Below are 15596 nucleotides of genomic sequence, written 5' to 3'. Positions count from 1 at the left end.
TTACTGATAAGACTTTTTCTGTTACAAAATTTCTTATCTTGTCTTCTATGAGGCAATTTTTCACGGCCGCTTCTAGTTATTTCATAGCTGAAATAGTTTCGGTATGATTCCGTTTCTGTATCTAAATCACAAATAACTATCGACGTGCTAATAAGCGATGTGATAACAATTTCTCACCATGGTTGTTTATCGTATTCGCAATCACAATGGAACATCCGTGAAGTAATAAGTATGTCCCATTATGCACTGCCAAAACTTCTACTTTTCCAATATGGTTTAGTAAAGATGCCATTGTTGCTGTACATAATAAAAAAAGTATCCACAAACGCTTTAAAGAAACAAACTCTCTTTCACATTACTTGGAATTCAAAAAGTCACGTGCCGATTGTAAAAAGTTATCTAGGGCAAGTTATGAATCTTATATTAATAAAATAGAACTTTCTGTCACTAGCAATCCTAAAACATTCTGGAATTTTACTAATTCTCTTAAGAAGGTGAATCCAGTATCCCCAGTTCAATGTTTTTGAACGACATTAGAGCAGATGACCCACGTAAAGTTGCTGACTTATTTGCAGATTATTTTAAAAGTGTTTTTGACGATGTAATAACCGATAACGACATTCCTTATATGGCCTTAGATAGCGTCTTGGATATTTCTAGTTGCCAAATTACTCTTCAAGATGTCATAAATAAAATAAAAGCCCTAGACGTTAGTAAATCTGCTGGTCCCGATAATATCCCACCACTGTTTTTAAAATCTTCTTTACCTATAATAGCTGAACCAATAAAAAATATTTTCATCACTTCTTTAACCTCAGGCTGTTTTCCGTATAAATGGAAATCTAGCTATCTTATCCCAATATTCAAAAAAGGCGATAAGAATGACATTACAAACTACAGACCAATCTGTATCCTGTCTACAATACCGAAGTTATTTGAAAGTATTGTTCTTGATAAAATATCGGTGCAAATTAAGAGTATTATTGTACCTCAGCAACATGGTTTTACATCTAATAGATCCACTCTTACTAACCTCCTTATTTATGAAAATTATATTAGTGAATCACTAGGTAAGAAATTACAAATTGATTCCATATACACTGACTTTTGTAAAGCTTTTGACAAGGTCTGTCATAAATTACTATTAGCTAAATTATGTAAAATGGGTTTTGGAGGTAAATTTCTAAACTGGTTAACTAGTTACTTGAACGATAGACAATTAATTGTAAAAGTAAGGTCTTTTTCCTCTTATTCTTTTAAGGCTACCAGTGGTGTACCTCAAGGTTCTCATTTGGGTCCGGTGCTTTTTTTACTTTTTATCAACGATATTACAAAAAATTTTAATGACGTCATGTTTTTACTTTTTGCGGATGACCTTAAAATTTATAGGGTGATAAAGACCTTTGAAGATTGTCTGTCCGTTCAACAGAACCTCAATTCTCTAGATGAGTGGTGTAAAGAAAATAAAATGTACTTAAACACTAAAAAATGTCAGATCATTCGTTTTCATCGAATAAAAAAACCGCTCATTTTTTGTTACAGTATTGGCGGTGTCAATCTTTCTACCGTATCAATGATAAAGGATCTCGGGGTATTTTTTGATGAAAAATTGTCTTTTGTTTATCATGTCAATGAAATTTCAAGCAAGGCATTAAAAATGTTGGGCTTTATTTTGAGAAATACAAAAAACTTCAAGTCCATCCGATCATTGAAAATATTATACTGTTCTCTTGTAAGAAGTAATTTAGATTTTAATTCATCAATATGGTCACCCTGCTATAATGTTCATGTTTATAATATAGAAAACATTCAACATAAATTTCTACGATATATAAACTACAAACTAAACATTCCAATTCAAAATGTGAATTATGACTATTTATTAACACTGCTTAACCTAACAACACTTTCTGAAAGAAGAACTATTAATGATCTCATTGTACTGTATAAAATTGTAAACTCTCTTTTTGACGCACCAAAAATACTTGAATTGATTAATTTTAGAGTACCGGCTGTCAACACTAGGAGTACTTTATTGTTTCATTGCTCCAGTACTTCTTCCAACCAACAAAACAATTCATTGATACCGAGACTGCATAGGTTAGGTAACACTTATGGAACGGCTGCAGACATTCTGTCCAATTCTTTACCATCTTATAAGTCCAAAATATCAAGTTTATTTGTAGCTGCTCGTCAAACCATTATTGACAATTCAATTTCATAATTTAAAAAAAATACTTACTTGTTTATTTTTATTACCTTATACTTGTTTTTTTATTTTTTACCATTATATCAAATTGCACTGTAGTATTGGCAAATACGTATTTCATAGATACATATTTTTATTTCTTATTTTTTCGTAATAATATATGCTTGCTTGTTTATTAATTTAACTTAAAAATGTCTTTCTTGCTTACCGTAACACTTTATTTATTGTTTGCCTTACAGAATTTATTTCATAAGCTTATATCTTTGCATTTTTTGTTTATATGCTTACTGTTTTTTCTTGCATACCTTTGTTATTATTGTTTTTTTTACTTTGTAAAACTTTTTATCATATTCTTTCTAACTAATTTCACATATTTTTTCTGTATATTCTGTTTATTATTTAGTATGTTAGCATGTAATTCATTTTTATTTTTTGTAAATGCCTTTTGGGCGTTAATGAACAAAATAAATAAATAAATAAATAAAAAAAATCCGTGAACACCTAATATTAAATGTCAAAATATTTACGTTTCGCGACGTATAATCCCACTGCGCAATCACATATTTAAATTTCACCGGTGTAAATATGGAAAATATAAAAAAAATGCTATTTTTATTTATTTATTTATTATTTATCATGCTATTTATTGCATTGAGCCGGCGGTTGGCAAGCCAAATGTCAAGAAAAACAGTCGCCATAGTAATTGTAATTTAATTTGACCTTTTTTGTATTAAATACTCCTTACCATTTTGCAAATACAATATATTGTATTATATTGTATAGTAAACGCCGATTTTTTTGCCAATGAACTGTATTTATTTACGAAGAAAACAAAAAACAAACCGACACGAGCGTTGACTTAGAGATTACACACGCGTTGACTTATGACTGCGATAACTTAAGCATGTTCATTATTGTTCATTGTGATCGCTCAAATGCTTAGCATGTTTTTAAGCACATCGATAGTAATTTGTGATCGAACTACTGGAAAGATAACTTCCATCTCGACTTTACCCTAATGTTGACCTCTCCAATGGAGTAATAGGCGGCAATATCTTCTGAGAAAAGGATTTAGTAAAATTATGAACTTCTGATTGATTAATTGATTTGAAAGCAAATCTAGCAAAAGCGGAGTAATGTAATATATATATATGTTAATTTGATATATTTTGAATACAAACAGACGAACAGGTTAAATGATTTTAAGTAGAAACTGTACACTGCGCATTTGTCGATCTGCAAAAGGCATTTGATAGAGTTGACAGAGAGAAATTGTGAAAGATTTTATCGGAGTATAGAGTAAATGGTAACCTGACAAGGGCTATTGCGTCACTGTATAAGGACAGCACAGCATGTGTGGAGGGGAATGGGTCATTCACATCGTGGTTTAATATTCCGAAAGGAGTCAAACAGGGATGTGTAACGTCACCATGGTTGTTCAACATATACATCGATAACTGTATGAAAAAACTGAAAGATTTATGAATGGGAGCAAAAATGAGTGGTATAACTGTTAACTGTCTTATGTATGCGGATGATGCCGTGCTTCTTGCTAGCAGCAAAGAAGACCTTCAATTCTTGGTAACAAAAGTCTACGATGTATGCAAGAAAAGCGATTTACTTATAAATGTTGATAAATCGAAAGTGATGGTTTTTGAAAGGGACGAAAATATAACTAAATGTGAGATCAGCGTGAACGGAGATATTCTGAATCAGGTAGAAGAATTTGTGTACCTGGGAAGTATGTTTACTAGGGACGGAAAGGCCGAGAAAGATATTGAAAGGAGGGTGAGTGCCGGGAACAGGGTGAACGGTGCACTAAAATCTACTTTGGCAAACAAATGTTTATCGCAGGAGGCTTAACTAGCAGTTCACAACGGAGTTCTAGTTCCAACTCTAATGTATGAGAGCGAAGTATGGAATTGGAAAAATAATTATGAAAGTGGGTTGAATGCTGTCGAAATGCGATCCCTCAGGCGAATGTGAGGTAAAACGTTGTATGATAGGTGCACAAATGTCGAGATCCGTGAAGTAAGTAGGGTGAGACATGTATTATTGACAGAATCAAGAAAGGGGTGCTGCGTTGGTTTGGACATGTAGAGCGAATGGACAGCGAAAGAACGGCTAAAAGGATCTACGATGCAAATGTTGATGGATGCAGAAAACGAGGAAGACCGAGAAAGACATGGCACGATCGAGTCCATCAAATTCTAGAAGATGGACATGTCAAAAGTAGGAATAATCGGCGTGCGTGCATGAGAAGATGTACGAATGTAGAGGAAGTGAGGTCTGTATGCCAAGATGGAGTGTTATAGCGTTCTATCCTCTCTGCCTACCCCTACGGGGAAACGGCGTGATGGTTTGTTGTTGTTGCTATAAAAATATTTATGTAAAAATAGTAGGACCTTCCATCCAATAACATGGATTCACTTTATAGAGAAACATCACAAATATATTTTTTTAAATTTCGTCTCTAGAAAAACGCGACATGTTTGGCCTTGATAGTTGTGACGCCAAGATTCGTGACAATATTTTAAACAAATTTGAATGGCGAGGAACAAATAAACATGTATCGTGACGTATCGTGTTTCACTTTTAACAGCTGTTTTAACCATATAGATATCTATCATACAGGATTACAATTATTTAAAAATAGTGTATTGAAAACTTTTGAATAAAACTCCCGTTGATCCCTTTTTCTCTTACATCACTTCAAATTACATACATTAATATTGTTATTTTCAATCAAATTTCTCTACTGAAATTTGTATTACTGCTAAAATCGCTTTAATGAAATTTTACCAACTACCATAGGTTTAAAATCTTCTCCTTATATTGCCTTTTCAAATTTTAAAGATTACTTGCTATACCTGTTATTCTTTCCTCTTTCTCTGCTGCATTTATGTTTTTATACTTTAAAATTACTTTAAATTATTTATATTGTATATGTATGTAAAATCTATATATTGCTGCTCGTGCTATAATGTGTCATTAATTTTGAAGTTTTTTTTTTAAATTGACTTAAATTTATTGTCTTATATTTCGTTTAAAGATTCTTCTCATCGTTTCTTTGAATCCCATAAAATATGTAAGTGTATATTTATGTTTTTCCTTTTTTAAGATGTTTTTTTTTTAAATATCTGAGCACGTTTTTCACTCTTCATTTCTTACCTTTAAATTACTTTTCCAAAAAAAATTTCTTCATTTTTAATATAATTTCCATTTGTAAATACTAACTAAAAACTTTTAAATAACTTTTCATACATTAATTTTAATTTTTAACAAATTCCTTTTTTCCTTCTCCTTTTTGTACTTTCATTGACAACCTTACGTAATATAATTATTAAATAATATGGAAACTTCACTGGTCCATTAAAGTTAAGTCTAACTGTGTAAAATATAAAACTATGTAACCGTACTGTATGTTTCCTGAATAAAAGAAAATAAAAGTATTAGGGGCGTGGCCAATGGAATGGCCGTTTTTGCGGGAATTTAAAATTATAAATTTAAACATATTTTTTATGCTACAAATAAGTACACACTCAACAACACTAGATTAAAAACTGAGGGCTCTCTGGGCCTTCCCCGAATTACAAGTTATTTTGGATAACGAACATTAAATTGCGTTATTCTAAGGTGGTTCAATGATCTTCCACAAACCATCATTAACTTGAAAGATCTTCAAATGAAATAAAAGGACCGAAAAAATATATTCTAAATACAGTGTCTGTTAATAAATTAATTTAGATAATATAAATAAAATAATGTAAAACGGTGGTGCACATGCCAATATATTAAACCCTCTTAAAATAGTATAAAGATTTATTATTAAAGTAATTTTAAAGAAACCCTCAACATTCAATACGGAAAGTCTATTTAAATTATTTAAAGTTCATACAGTAGACACTATTTCTAAAATAAATTCCATTTTACAAATTTATAGAGAAGAAAAAAATTAAAGAATTTGAGATGAATAAGTCACTCAGATACCAAAATAATATTAAAATTGTCACTCAGATACCAAAATAATATTAAAATTCTTAAATTCCACACAAGTCATGGTCAAAATAGTTTTCTCTTTAAAGGTGTCAATAATTACAATAATCTCCCCAATGAACTAAATCTATTATTTAAATTAATATATCAATAAAAAAAATTAAAGTAAATCTAAAGAATTTTTTTGTACAATTGTAAAAACTGCATTGAATTTTAATTAGTATGAATGTATTATTATTTTCTGTTTTTCTTTATATATCCCATAAGCTTTTTTTTTTCATGTATTAGTATATTAAAAATTATATAAATTCTAATAAATAAACAACTATTATAGTGTAAGTCCAAGCTTAGTCTCTTTTTCTGGATAGTTATAGTTAAAACATTTACTATATGAAGAACATTTAAGAGAAGGTAATATAGAAGTCCAGGCATCTACAGGGCTTATGACCTGTCAATGGCTGGTTTGAGTGGCCACTTTACACACTGTGTAACATTCACCATTCTGCCTATATTTGAACATCTATATTCCTTCAGTTCTTTCATCTGTTGATGTTTGTGAAGTTAAAGAGCTGAAACCTTTATTTATGCGGGTGAGATTCATCTAATTGAATTATTTCACCTACATACTAGGCAGAATGGTGAATGTTACACAGTGTGTAAAGTGGCCACTTAAACCAGCCATTGACAGGTCATAAGCCCTGTAGATGCCTGGACTTCTATATTACCTTATCTTAAATGTTCTTCATCTCTGTTGTAATATGTTAATATAAACAGCTCCCCAGGGAGTTGAATCCAGTCCTTGTCTACAAAAATTTGGACAAACTCAAAATATTATTTACTATATGCATAAAAGTAGACTTGTATAGAATAAAAAAAATACATGTGCCATTTATGAAATTTATTACTAAAAAAAATAAACCTGTCATAAAAAAAAGTGTCCCACCGAAAAGTCTTCAGACTAAGTGGGTAACAATTTGTAATGTATTGTATTTTAAAATATCAAATAAACGTTGTTTTGCAGCTCTGATACTGAAAAAAAACAAAAAGTAACAAAATATATTTTTTTACTGAACAGTTTTCCGTAGACCTTTATTACTTTAAAAATGTAAAAAAGTGATATTTCCCTATTGTAATAAAACAAAGCGACGATGGTTTAATCTATGTAAAAAATAAAATGATGAGTAATCGAAACAATTTTATTCAGATAAATTGAAATTAAAGAAATTAAGACAAAACAAGGAGATAGTGGAGAGGAATTGATGAGGGGTGGTGGAGGATGAATGAAGTAAAGTAGGAGTGGAAAATTGCATTTGATTTGATAACAACAAATAAAGAGCAAAAAAAGACAAAACGTCTATTTTGTTGTTTTGAATCCAGCTTTTTAGTTATCTCTTGTAACTATTATATGGAGCGTTTAATCTATGTAGACTTTTAAAATTCTAGTTAAATGTTTATTAAGCTTTCTGAGCCTAAGCGTGAAAAAAATCCCCAAATTCCGCAGGAGGGTACCAGAAAAACCCCTGTTAAAATTTTATATTTACGACTTTATACATGATATATCTTTATGATTGTGTCATGGTAATTATAAAACTGTTTTCTGCGAAATCCTTTTATTTTTTCTTTATAAAATTATGTTGCGAAAGGATGTTATATAACATGGCGCTCCTCTCGCTGCTACACGTTGAATGACACCGATCTAAAGTCACGCAACCCGTTAGCTTGGAGGCGCAGCGCCAGCAGGGAGCTGGAAGGGGGAATGCATGTAAAATCTCAACTCACCAACGCCAACGTATCGAAAATTATTAAACTGTAGAGCGAATGAGTTGTAATTTTTATTGTTTGCACGGGGAAAGCAAAGACAAATGAGAATCATTATTGAAAGAATCCTACTGAAAAATATTTTAATAAACATTTATTTATTTTATAAATTTATTGCACAAATAAGTATACATATTTAATACTAGGGAATCTATATAAAATTAGTGGATTAGAAAATGAATACGTAGCGTCCTCTGGTTAGGATAGTCTCCGTCTAACATGGCTCAGCCTGTTCTAAGATGGAGTAGGATTAGGCAAAAAATGAAATCATTCGATGATTAACAAAAAAGTTATTAGATAAAAACTACCGTTATAGAGGCACTTCGGTCATGTGGCGGGCGGGGAGTAGACCGAGTAGAGAAGTGGCGATTCTAGATCTAGCTACAATGTATTTAAATATGGTCACCATTTTTTAGTTGCGACACTTTTGTAGCGGGGGTGCGATATAAGTACATTGAATTATCAAGACAATACTGGCAAAACCCTAACGCAGATCCTAACATGACTTCTATCAAACCTTTCCAAAATTCCCTTTAAATCCTATTTAAAAAACCCGATCGTCTTAACTCTTAAAAGGCTGTGCCAAAAAATCCTTTGGGCGCAGTGCTGTAACACCGTGTTACATAAAAAAGATGGAATATTCAAACATTTGGAAAAAAAAAAACATAAGAGTTGAATAATTCCCTTTCCATAATAAAACGCCGGTCATTTAACTGGCGTGCACTCCCGCTTTCTGCCAATAAACGCACATCTCTGCCAATAACACGAGAAAAATACACACGAGCGATGTTTCCCTTGTCTTATGCATGGTATACGTATATATCGTGCTATTTGGATGCTGTTATCTCCTTCACACAAACACCGGTCACGAAACAACGTCTTTTTTTTTGTTTATTTGGAAGTTCAACAAGGATACATAAAATACATACACTTTTTTAAGTAAGCACTACTAACGTTCTTTATATATATCCTCAATTATAGAACTCCACCACCTTTCATAAATTATATAAAATAAATGTGTAAAATCAATTTAAGTAATAATAAAGATTAAGTTTAGTGAAAGATAAGAATAAAGAAGGAGTTAAAGAAATAAAATTGAGTTAAACATAATAAACTACTTTTTTTTTCTTTTTTAAGAAAAGAAAAAAGATTATAACAACATATAAGATGTAATAAAATAGACTAAAATTGATTTACATCCACAAAGATAAGGATTAGGCATTTGATTTAAGACACATAGTATTTTTTTTTAAATAATCATTAGCTCTATCATAATAAATGTCAATGTAAACTTTTATTCTATTTTGAGTCTTAACATACTTGCAAGAGGGTTAAAATGTGCCATATTGTTTGTAAAAATTGGAAGGTAAAATGTATCAGGTGATCTCAGACGCCTACGGGGAACGTACAATGACCTATTTTCAACACAAAACACTGAATCAACATTATTGTGAATTATATTATACAAGTACATCATATCTATAATTTGTCTTCTAGTTTCTAACTTTTCAATTTTAAAATACTCCAAGCGCTCTTCATAACATTGAAGTATTTTGTCCATGTTACACTTAAATGACAAAGAACGAAGAATTTGTTTCTGTACAGTTTCAATTATATTTTTATTAATCACATAATGAGGTGACCAAACAATACTTCCAAATTCCAACTTGCTACGTACAAGAGAATTATACAAACACATTATTGATGCTGCATTTTTAAATGGCTTGGATATTCTGTGTATGAAGCCCAGCATTTGTAAAGATTTCTCTTTAACAATATTGAAATAATTGGAAAAGGTTAAACGTGAGTCAAATGTGATTCCAAGATCTCGGATTGTGCTTACTGAGTTGATGTCAATATTATTAATGCCATAAGTAAAACAGTTTTGAGTTATTTTTCTTGTAAACGTTATTTTATAGCATTTTTGAACATTTAGGTGCATATAATTCGGTTCACACTATTCACTTAAGAAATCAAGATCTTTTTGAAGCATTGCGTGATCATCTGTTGATTCAGTTTTACGAAATATTTTCAAGTCATCAGCATAGAAAAGATAATTAGGAACTTCAGCCCTACGGGAAATTGGATATAAAAAATGTTTTCTTACGCGGGGTAAAAATTAAAGCATTAATTTGTAGTGCAAAGTTTCTTGAAAATGTACAGAAAAAATAATAAAAAATATTTTGATAAAAACGCACTACTTTAAATGACGTCACTGGTTCATGTGAATCAACCTATGATCTGAGAGCTATGGAAGATTTCCGGTCTGCTTGTCGCTTCTGGACCAATAGGAAGAACTGAATGGGAATAAGCGGAAATGAACCTCTGACGTCACACGCGGAGTTATTTCAGAAATACAAAACTTTGAAAAATCGTAGCGCCGATAATACGATATGTAAAAATTAAAAAAAAAAAAATTTACTTAGTTTAACAGTCTTTTAACGAATAAAACATTTGAAAAAAAACACTGAACTTCCTCATTACACTCTAACAGGGAGCCAAGATCGTTTATAAAAATTAAAAATAATAATGGTCCAAGATTAGAGCCCTGCGGCACACCAGATGTTACAGTTAATGGTGATGATTTAAATTTATTTATGCATACAATTTGGGTTCTGTTTTTCAAATAAGATATCATCCAATTTAGAAGATCGCCATGTATGCATGTATACCGATTGCTTCCAACTTTTGTATCCCTTTTGTATGTGGTGGTTAACTTTATCAAATGCCTTCTGGAAATTTGATATCTTCGCATAGCAAGGATACATCTTTTTTGTGTCAAAATCCTGCATATTTATACACATTTTACTTTCCAAATCCTGTGTGAAAATGTCCATTTGAAGATTACAAAAAATATAACTACGCCATTAAAAAAAAAAAAAAGAAAAGATGTATCGAGTCTTGTATCCTATGTAGACTTTTGTTACATCACAACCACACAAGAGTTAACACCTTTAATCCCAGAAAAAAAATAGAATTGTGATAATGGTAGTTTTGGTTTCCAGACAGCGGTGGACCTCAACGTGCAGATGGCGAGCATCCTGTCGGAGGACTACCGCGCCAAGTGCGGCCGCTTCGCCGGCTCCTGCTCCGCCCCCACCTTCCACTCCAGAGACTCCCTCATAGACTTAGGACTTAGATTAGGTGAGTCAATCCTACATTTGACTAATCATTATGGTTGTAAAACATAATTTTGGGTCAAAATAATAACATTTGATGCTCCGACTATGTATTTTTTGTGTAAAATCTGCAAATATGTATTTATTTTTAAAATATAAAACAAAAAATAAATATACATTTTATATTTGAAGCACTAACTGAGAACTTAATTGATAAAATATTAAATCAAAAACAAAAACTTATAAATAAATATGTATATTCTACTGCCACAGTAAATAAAAGAAACCCACATAACAAAGGAGGCGGATTATTTTTATAAATGACATTGTTTCCAAACAATTATCTTATTCCCTACCATCAGACATTAAACCTGCATTCTACACAACTAATAATATAGGAACGTTGTTAAAAAATCCCTAAATATAATAAATCTGGGATATACCAATTAAATTGTAATGATTGCGATTCAATCTACATTGGAAAATCTAAAGAAACTTAATATTAGAGTAAAAGAACACTTAGGTGCCTAAATAATAATAATTTTTCTGAATTCGAAAACCACGTGATAGAAAATAATCATAATTTCAATAAAGACGCTGGATTAAGAGTACTTCATTTTGAAAATAAAATATTAAAATTAGAGAACTTAGACATTGAAAAAGCGATTCATAAAAAGAAAAAATCAATTAATAACCAAATAAACAATATTTCTTTCGGTCCACTCCTGTCTAGCTTCGAAAATATTCATCTCAAATTACCACCCTTTTAGAAAAAAAAGACTTGATTTATTGGCTCCACGTGTAGTATTTAGTAAACATGAAAAAAATAAAAAAGGAAAGAATTCATTAGTTACGTAAACCTTGACGAAGAAGCTTGTTTGTTTTGAAACCGGTCGGTGAAAAAAAAAATGTGTTTAAAAACGAAGTTATTTTATTACAAACATAAATATTGGCCAGGTAAAAATGCTGACTGTTGCGCCACTAAAGCCAAAATTCAGCGTGTATAAAACTTTTCTCAGAATTTTAAGCTGCGTCATATGAGACGACCCGACGGATATCGGACTTCAATTTTAGCGTTTATATATTGATGTATGTCTTCGATGCGAAAAGGGGAATAAAGGAAGAGAAAATATTATGGAAATTAAATGAAATGTTTTTTCAGACGGGATTTAAACAAAGTTGCTGTTGTTTTTTTTACAGTGGATGGGAGGTGATTCCACAGTCGAGCCGCATGGAGAGAGTATGAGCTTGAAAAGAAAGAGTATGAGCTTGAAAAGAAAGAGTATCTTTTGAGAATGTGAATGAAGGTGCGAGCCATGATCTGATAAGAGTTGAAATTTTCCACAAAGGCATAGTGGAGTGTGGGTGTGATAGTCTGTGCGCTGTCTATTTTTCTAGTAATTTCAGTTGCCTACGATAATCAGATGTATGGTCGTATTTCCTAAGATTAATATGAGGCACGAAGAGCCAGAGGAACTCAAACGACATTTAAACAGATTTTGGCAAAATTAATTCCAAGCTATTTAGACATTTGCTTTTTAAATAATCTTGGAAATGGGATGTTTGATCACTGATTTTGGTTTATTACCTTTATGAGTCCGGTCACCATTGTTGCAGAGTCTAAAAACAATTGCGCGTGATGATTACTTTTAACGCCAGTGTGAATATCTGCTAAGAATATTCCATTTTTCCTGCACTCTGCTTCAAGATTATGGCGTTGTAAACTGGAAAATGAGTTCGATACTCTGTGCAGAAGTATAATCGCACGGACAATAGTCATCATTCCTTCATTTAAACCTATATATAGGTAGGTAGCTTCTCATAGCTCCGTGTCAGGTTAAGATTTGGGTCGTTTCGAAAGTACTCTGGTAAAGACGACGGAAGTTTGCTGCATCAGCTAGCGTTGGGAAAAATATTTTAGTGATTTTTACCTGTAGAACAAGCGCGGTAATGATCCTCCCAAAGCTGCTACGTATTTTACAAGCAATAGTCACTAGCCCTAAAAATGACAGTTTTGAGTTGAATATGCCATTCGAAGCGTTAAATTACGTTCTTTAAGAGGCAAACGTCACCAAGGTAACTGAGTTAGAAAAAAGTTGCGCAAATCTGTGTTTTTTACTTGTGACTTTATATTAAAACGAAAAAACATGTTAAAATATATTTTGAAGCGCAACATTACAATAATTGTTTCTAATATTTCCTTATTTTCGCTAGCTCTTAAAGCTTGCATTGCCCAGATTATAAACAAGCAAAAGTCGCTTAACCGAATTTTAGCCACCTCGCCGCATTAAAAACCTCCCAGATTTTTTTTATGTATCAGAAGGAAAAAGTTACCAATGGAATTTATTCAAAAGACGTGAATGAATTATGTTGTGACAAACACAAAAATCTGACATTCCCTCGGTCTCCAAACTTTCAAATTGCGATTTCTCAAAATTATATTTTTTGAGTTAGTGATCTCTGCCTGAATGGCGACGATGTAATCGCATTTTTTCTCAACAACTAAAACAGCATTCGCTTAAGCCTACAATGCCCAATGTAGAATGTAGACGATCGGCTACATACCGATAATCTTAGTATAAAAGTGATTTCAAACATGTTTATCGCTCGGCGACTAGTTTATTGTATTGTATACATACTAGCCATTACAATTTATTTTAAAAAGTCGCGACCGGGTTAAAATTTTTCGACAAAATTTACGACAAAAATATTCGTATTCTGTTTAAATTGTAATTTAGCTAAAGTTCAAAGGGTGATTTCTTTGTTTTTTTTTTTTTTTTAAGATTTGATGTTATAATAGGGAAATATCACATACTACGAATACCGATAAAAATATATGAAATCGATTTACAATAATTAATTGTTTTTTCAAAATCAATATGGATATTGTTCAGAAATATTTTCATTTATATATTTTTTTTAAAAATACATCACTAGAAAAACGCGACATGTTTGGCCTTGATAGTTGTGACGTCAAGATTCGTGACAATGTTCTAAATAAATTTGAATGGTCAGGAACAAATAAACATGAATCGTGACGTATTAGTGGCGTGACCAATGGAATGACCGTTTTTGCGGGAATTCAAAATTAAAAATTTTTTTTTTACTCAACAGTATTTCATATACATTTATTACTTTAAAAATGTTTAAAAAAGTGATAATTTTCCTATTGTTTCCGCAACTTTCATTATTATATAAAAATATGTTCATAAGAATCGTTATTTTTTGTTTTCTTTACATGTTTGTATTTTTTAACCTTTTAATGCTCGATGTTGCATATCGTCCACATAAACTAAAATATGAAATTAAAACTGAAAAAAAAAAATTTTTTTTCATTATTTTTCCCAGTATTTGGCATCAAAAACATACAAAATAATAATGTTTTTAGTTAGAATTAGAAAAATTGGGCATCGAAGGGTTAAAACTGATTTACTATATTTTTCCTTTTTAGCTGCATTAAGATAAACTTGATAAACTTTGATTAAAAGAAAAAAAATATTTGGAACTTAGATCCTTTTTAACCATCAAATGTGTTAAAAAATATTTTTAGTTATGCCAAGATAAAGGATGTGAATTTTTTTGTCTGTTTTCCCACCATCCAAGCTCACGATCTCGCGATCTTTGCAATATTTGTCTTGTTGATTTAGAAGGCGTGGGATTATCGGTATGCATGTATGGAGTATGGATGTTGTATGTATATGATGATTCGCTTCACGTTGGACTAAGTGATTGATGAATGTTAGTAATATATTTGTCATATATTTTAGCACTTGTGCGTCTTGTTTGTTCGGCGCTGACATTAGTTGATGATTGTAATTAAATACCACCTCTACGGCAGTATTATTTGCTTATTCTAATTTGTTATTGCATATTGAAAAAGACAACATTATTCGTTTATGTATTTAAGTAACAGATCCATTAACCGCTCCGTTTTTCACAGTTAGATGTGTATTTATTATGATTATTATGATAAGTGTCCGTGTAAACTCAGGAGCATTGTAATTTAGATTTTTTGTACTTGGACCACTAACAATATGTTTCTTTCTTGGGTGATACCGTGTGTGTTGGATTTGTTCCGACGTTTCGGCTACCATTGCCGGAGCCGTCTTCAGGGTAAACTGAGTGTTTTGTAAAAAAAGTATGTGTTTAACACTTTGTATCCCGGAGCCGTGTAAACACGTGATTATATAACCACGCGTTGTGTCCCGGTCTCGTGTTTTCACTTGGTTTACCAGCTGTCTTAAAAAGTGCATTTTATTGACATCTGGTGACTTTTATTAGTACTTTTTTGCTGCTGGTAAACCACGTGAAAACACGTGACCGGGACACAACGTGTGGTTATTGTAATCACGTGTTTACACGGCCCCAAGATACAAAAGCACAATAAAGGAGTGAGACCCTGTATATGTGCGAGCATTGCAATGTGGCTCTATAAAGGCTAATGTTGGCAAAAT

The 15596-nt window shown here is 31.6% G+C and overlaps 1 protein-coding gene across 1 annotated transcript in view; it reads left to right on the top strand.

Moving 5' to 3' along the window:
- Pat1 (Protein interacting with APP tail-1) overlaps positions 1–15596 on the top strand; it is a 48875-nt gene that overhangs the window by 16317 nt on the left and 16962 nt on the right. Inside the window, exon 2 of the mRNA XM_088240191.1 lies at positions 11029–11167. Coding sequence (XP_088096317.1) covers positions 11029–11167 — 139 coding nt within the window. The remainder of the gene's footprint in view (positions 1–11028; positions 11168–15596) is intronic.

The sequence above is a fragment of the Micrasema longulum genome, unplaced genomic scaffold (assembly GCF_059751315.1).
Source record: "Micrasema longulum isolate JH-2025_06_02 unplaced genomic scaffold, ASM5975131v1 h1tg002375l, whole genome shotgun sequence".
NCBI lineage: Eukaryota > Metazoa > Arthropoda > Insecta > Trichoptera > Brachycentridae > Micrasema > Micrasema longulum.
Note: the sequence above shows the minus strand (reverse complement) of the source record. Positions and strands in the feature narration are given on the sequence as shown.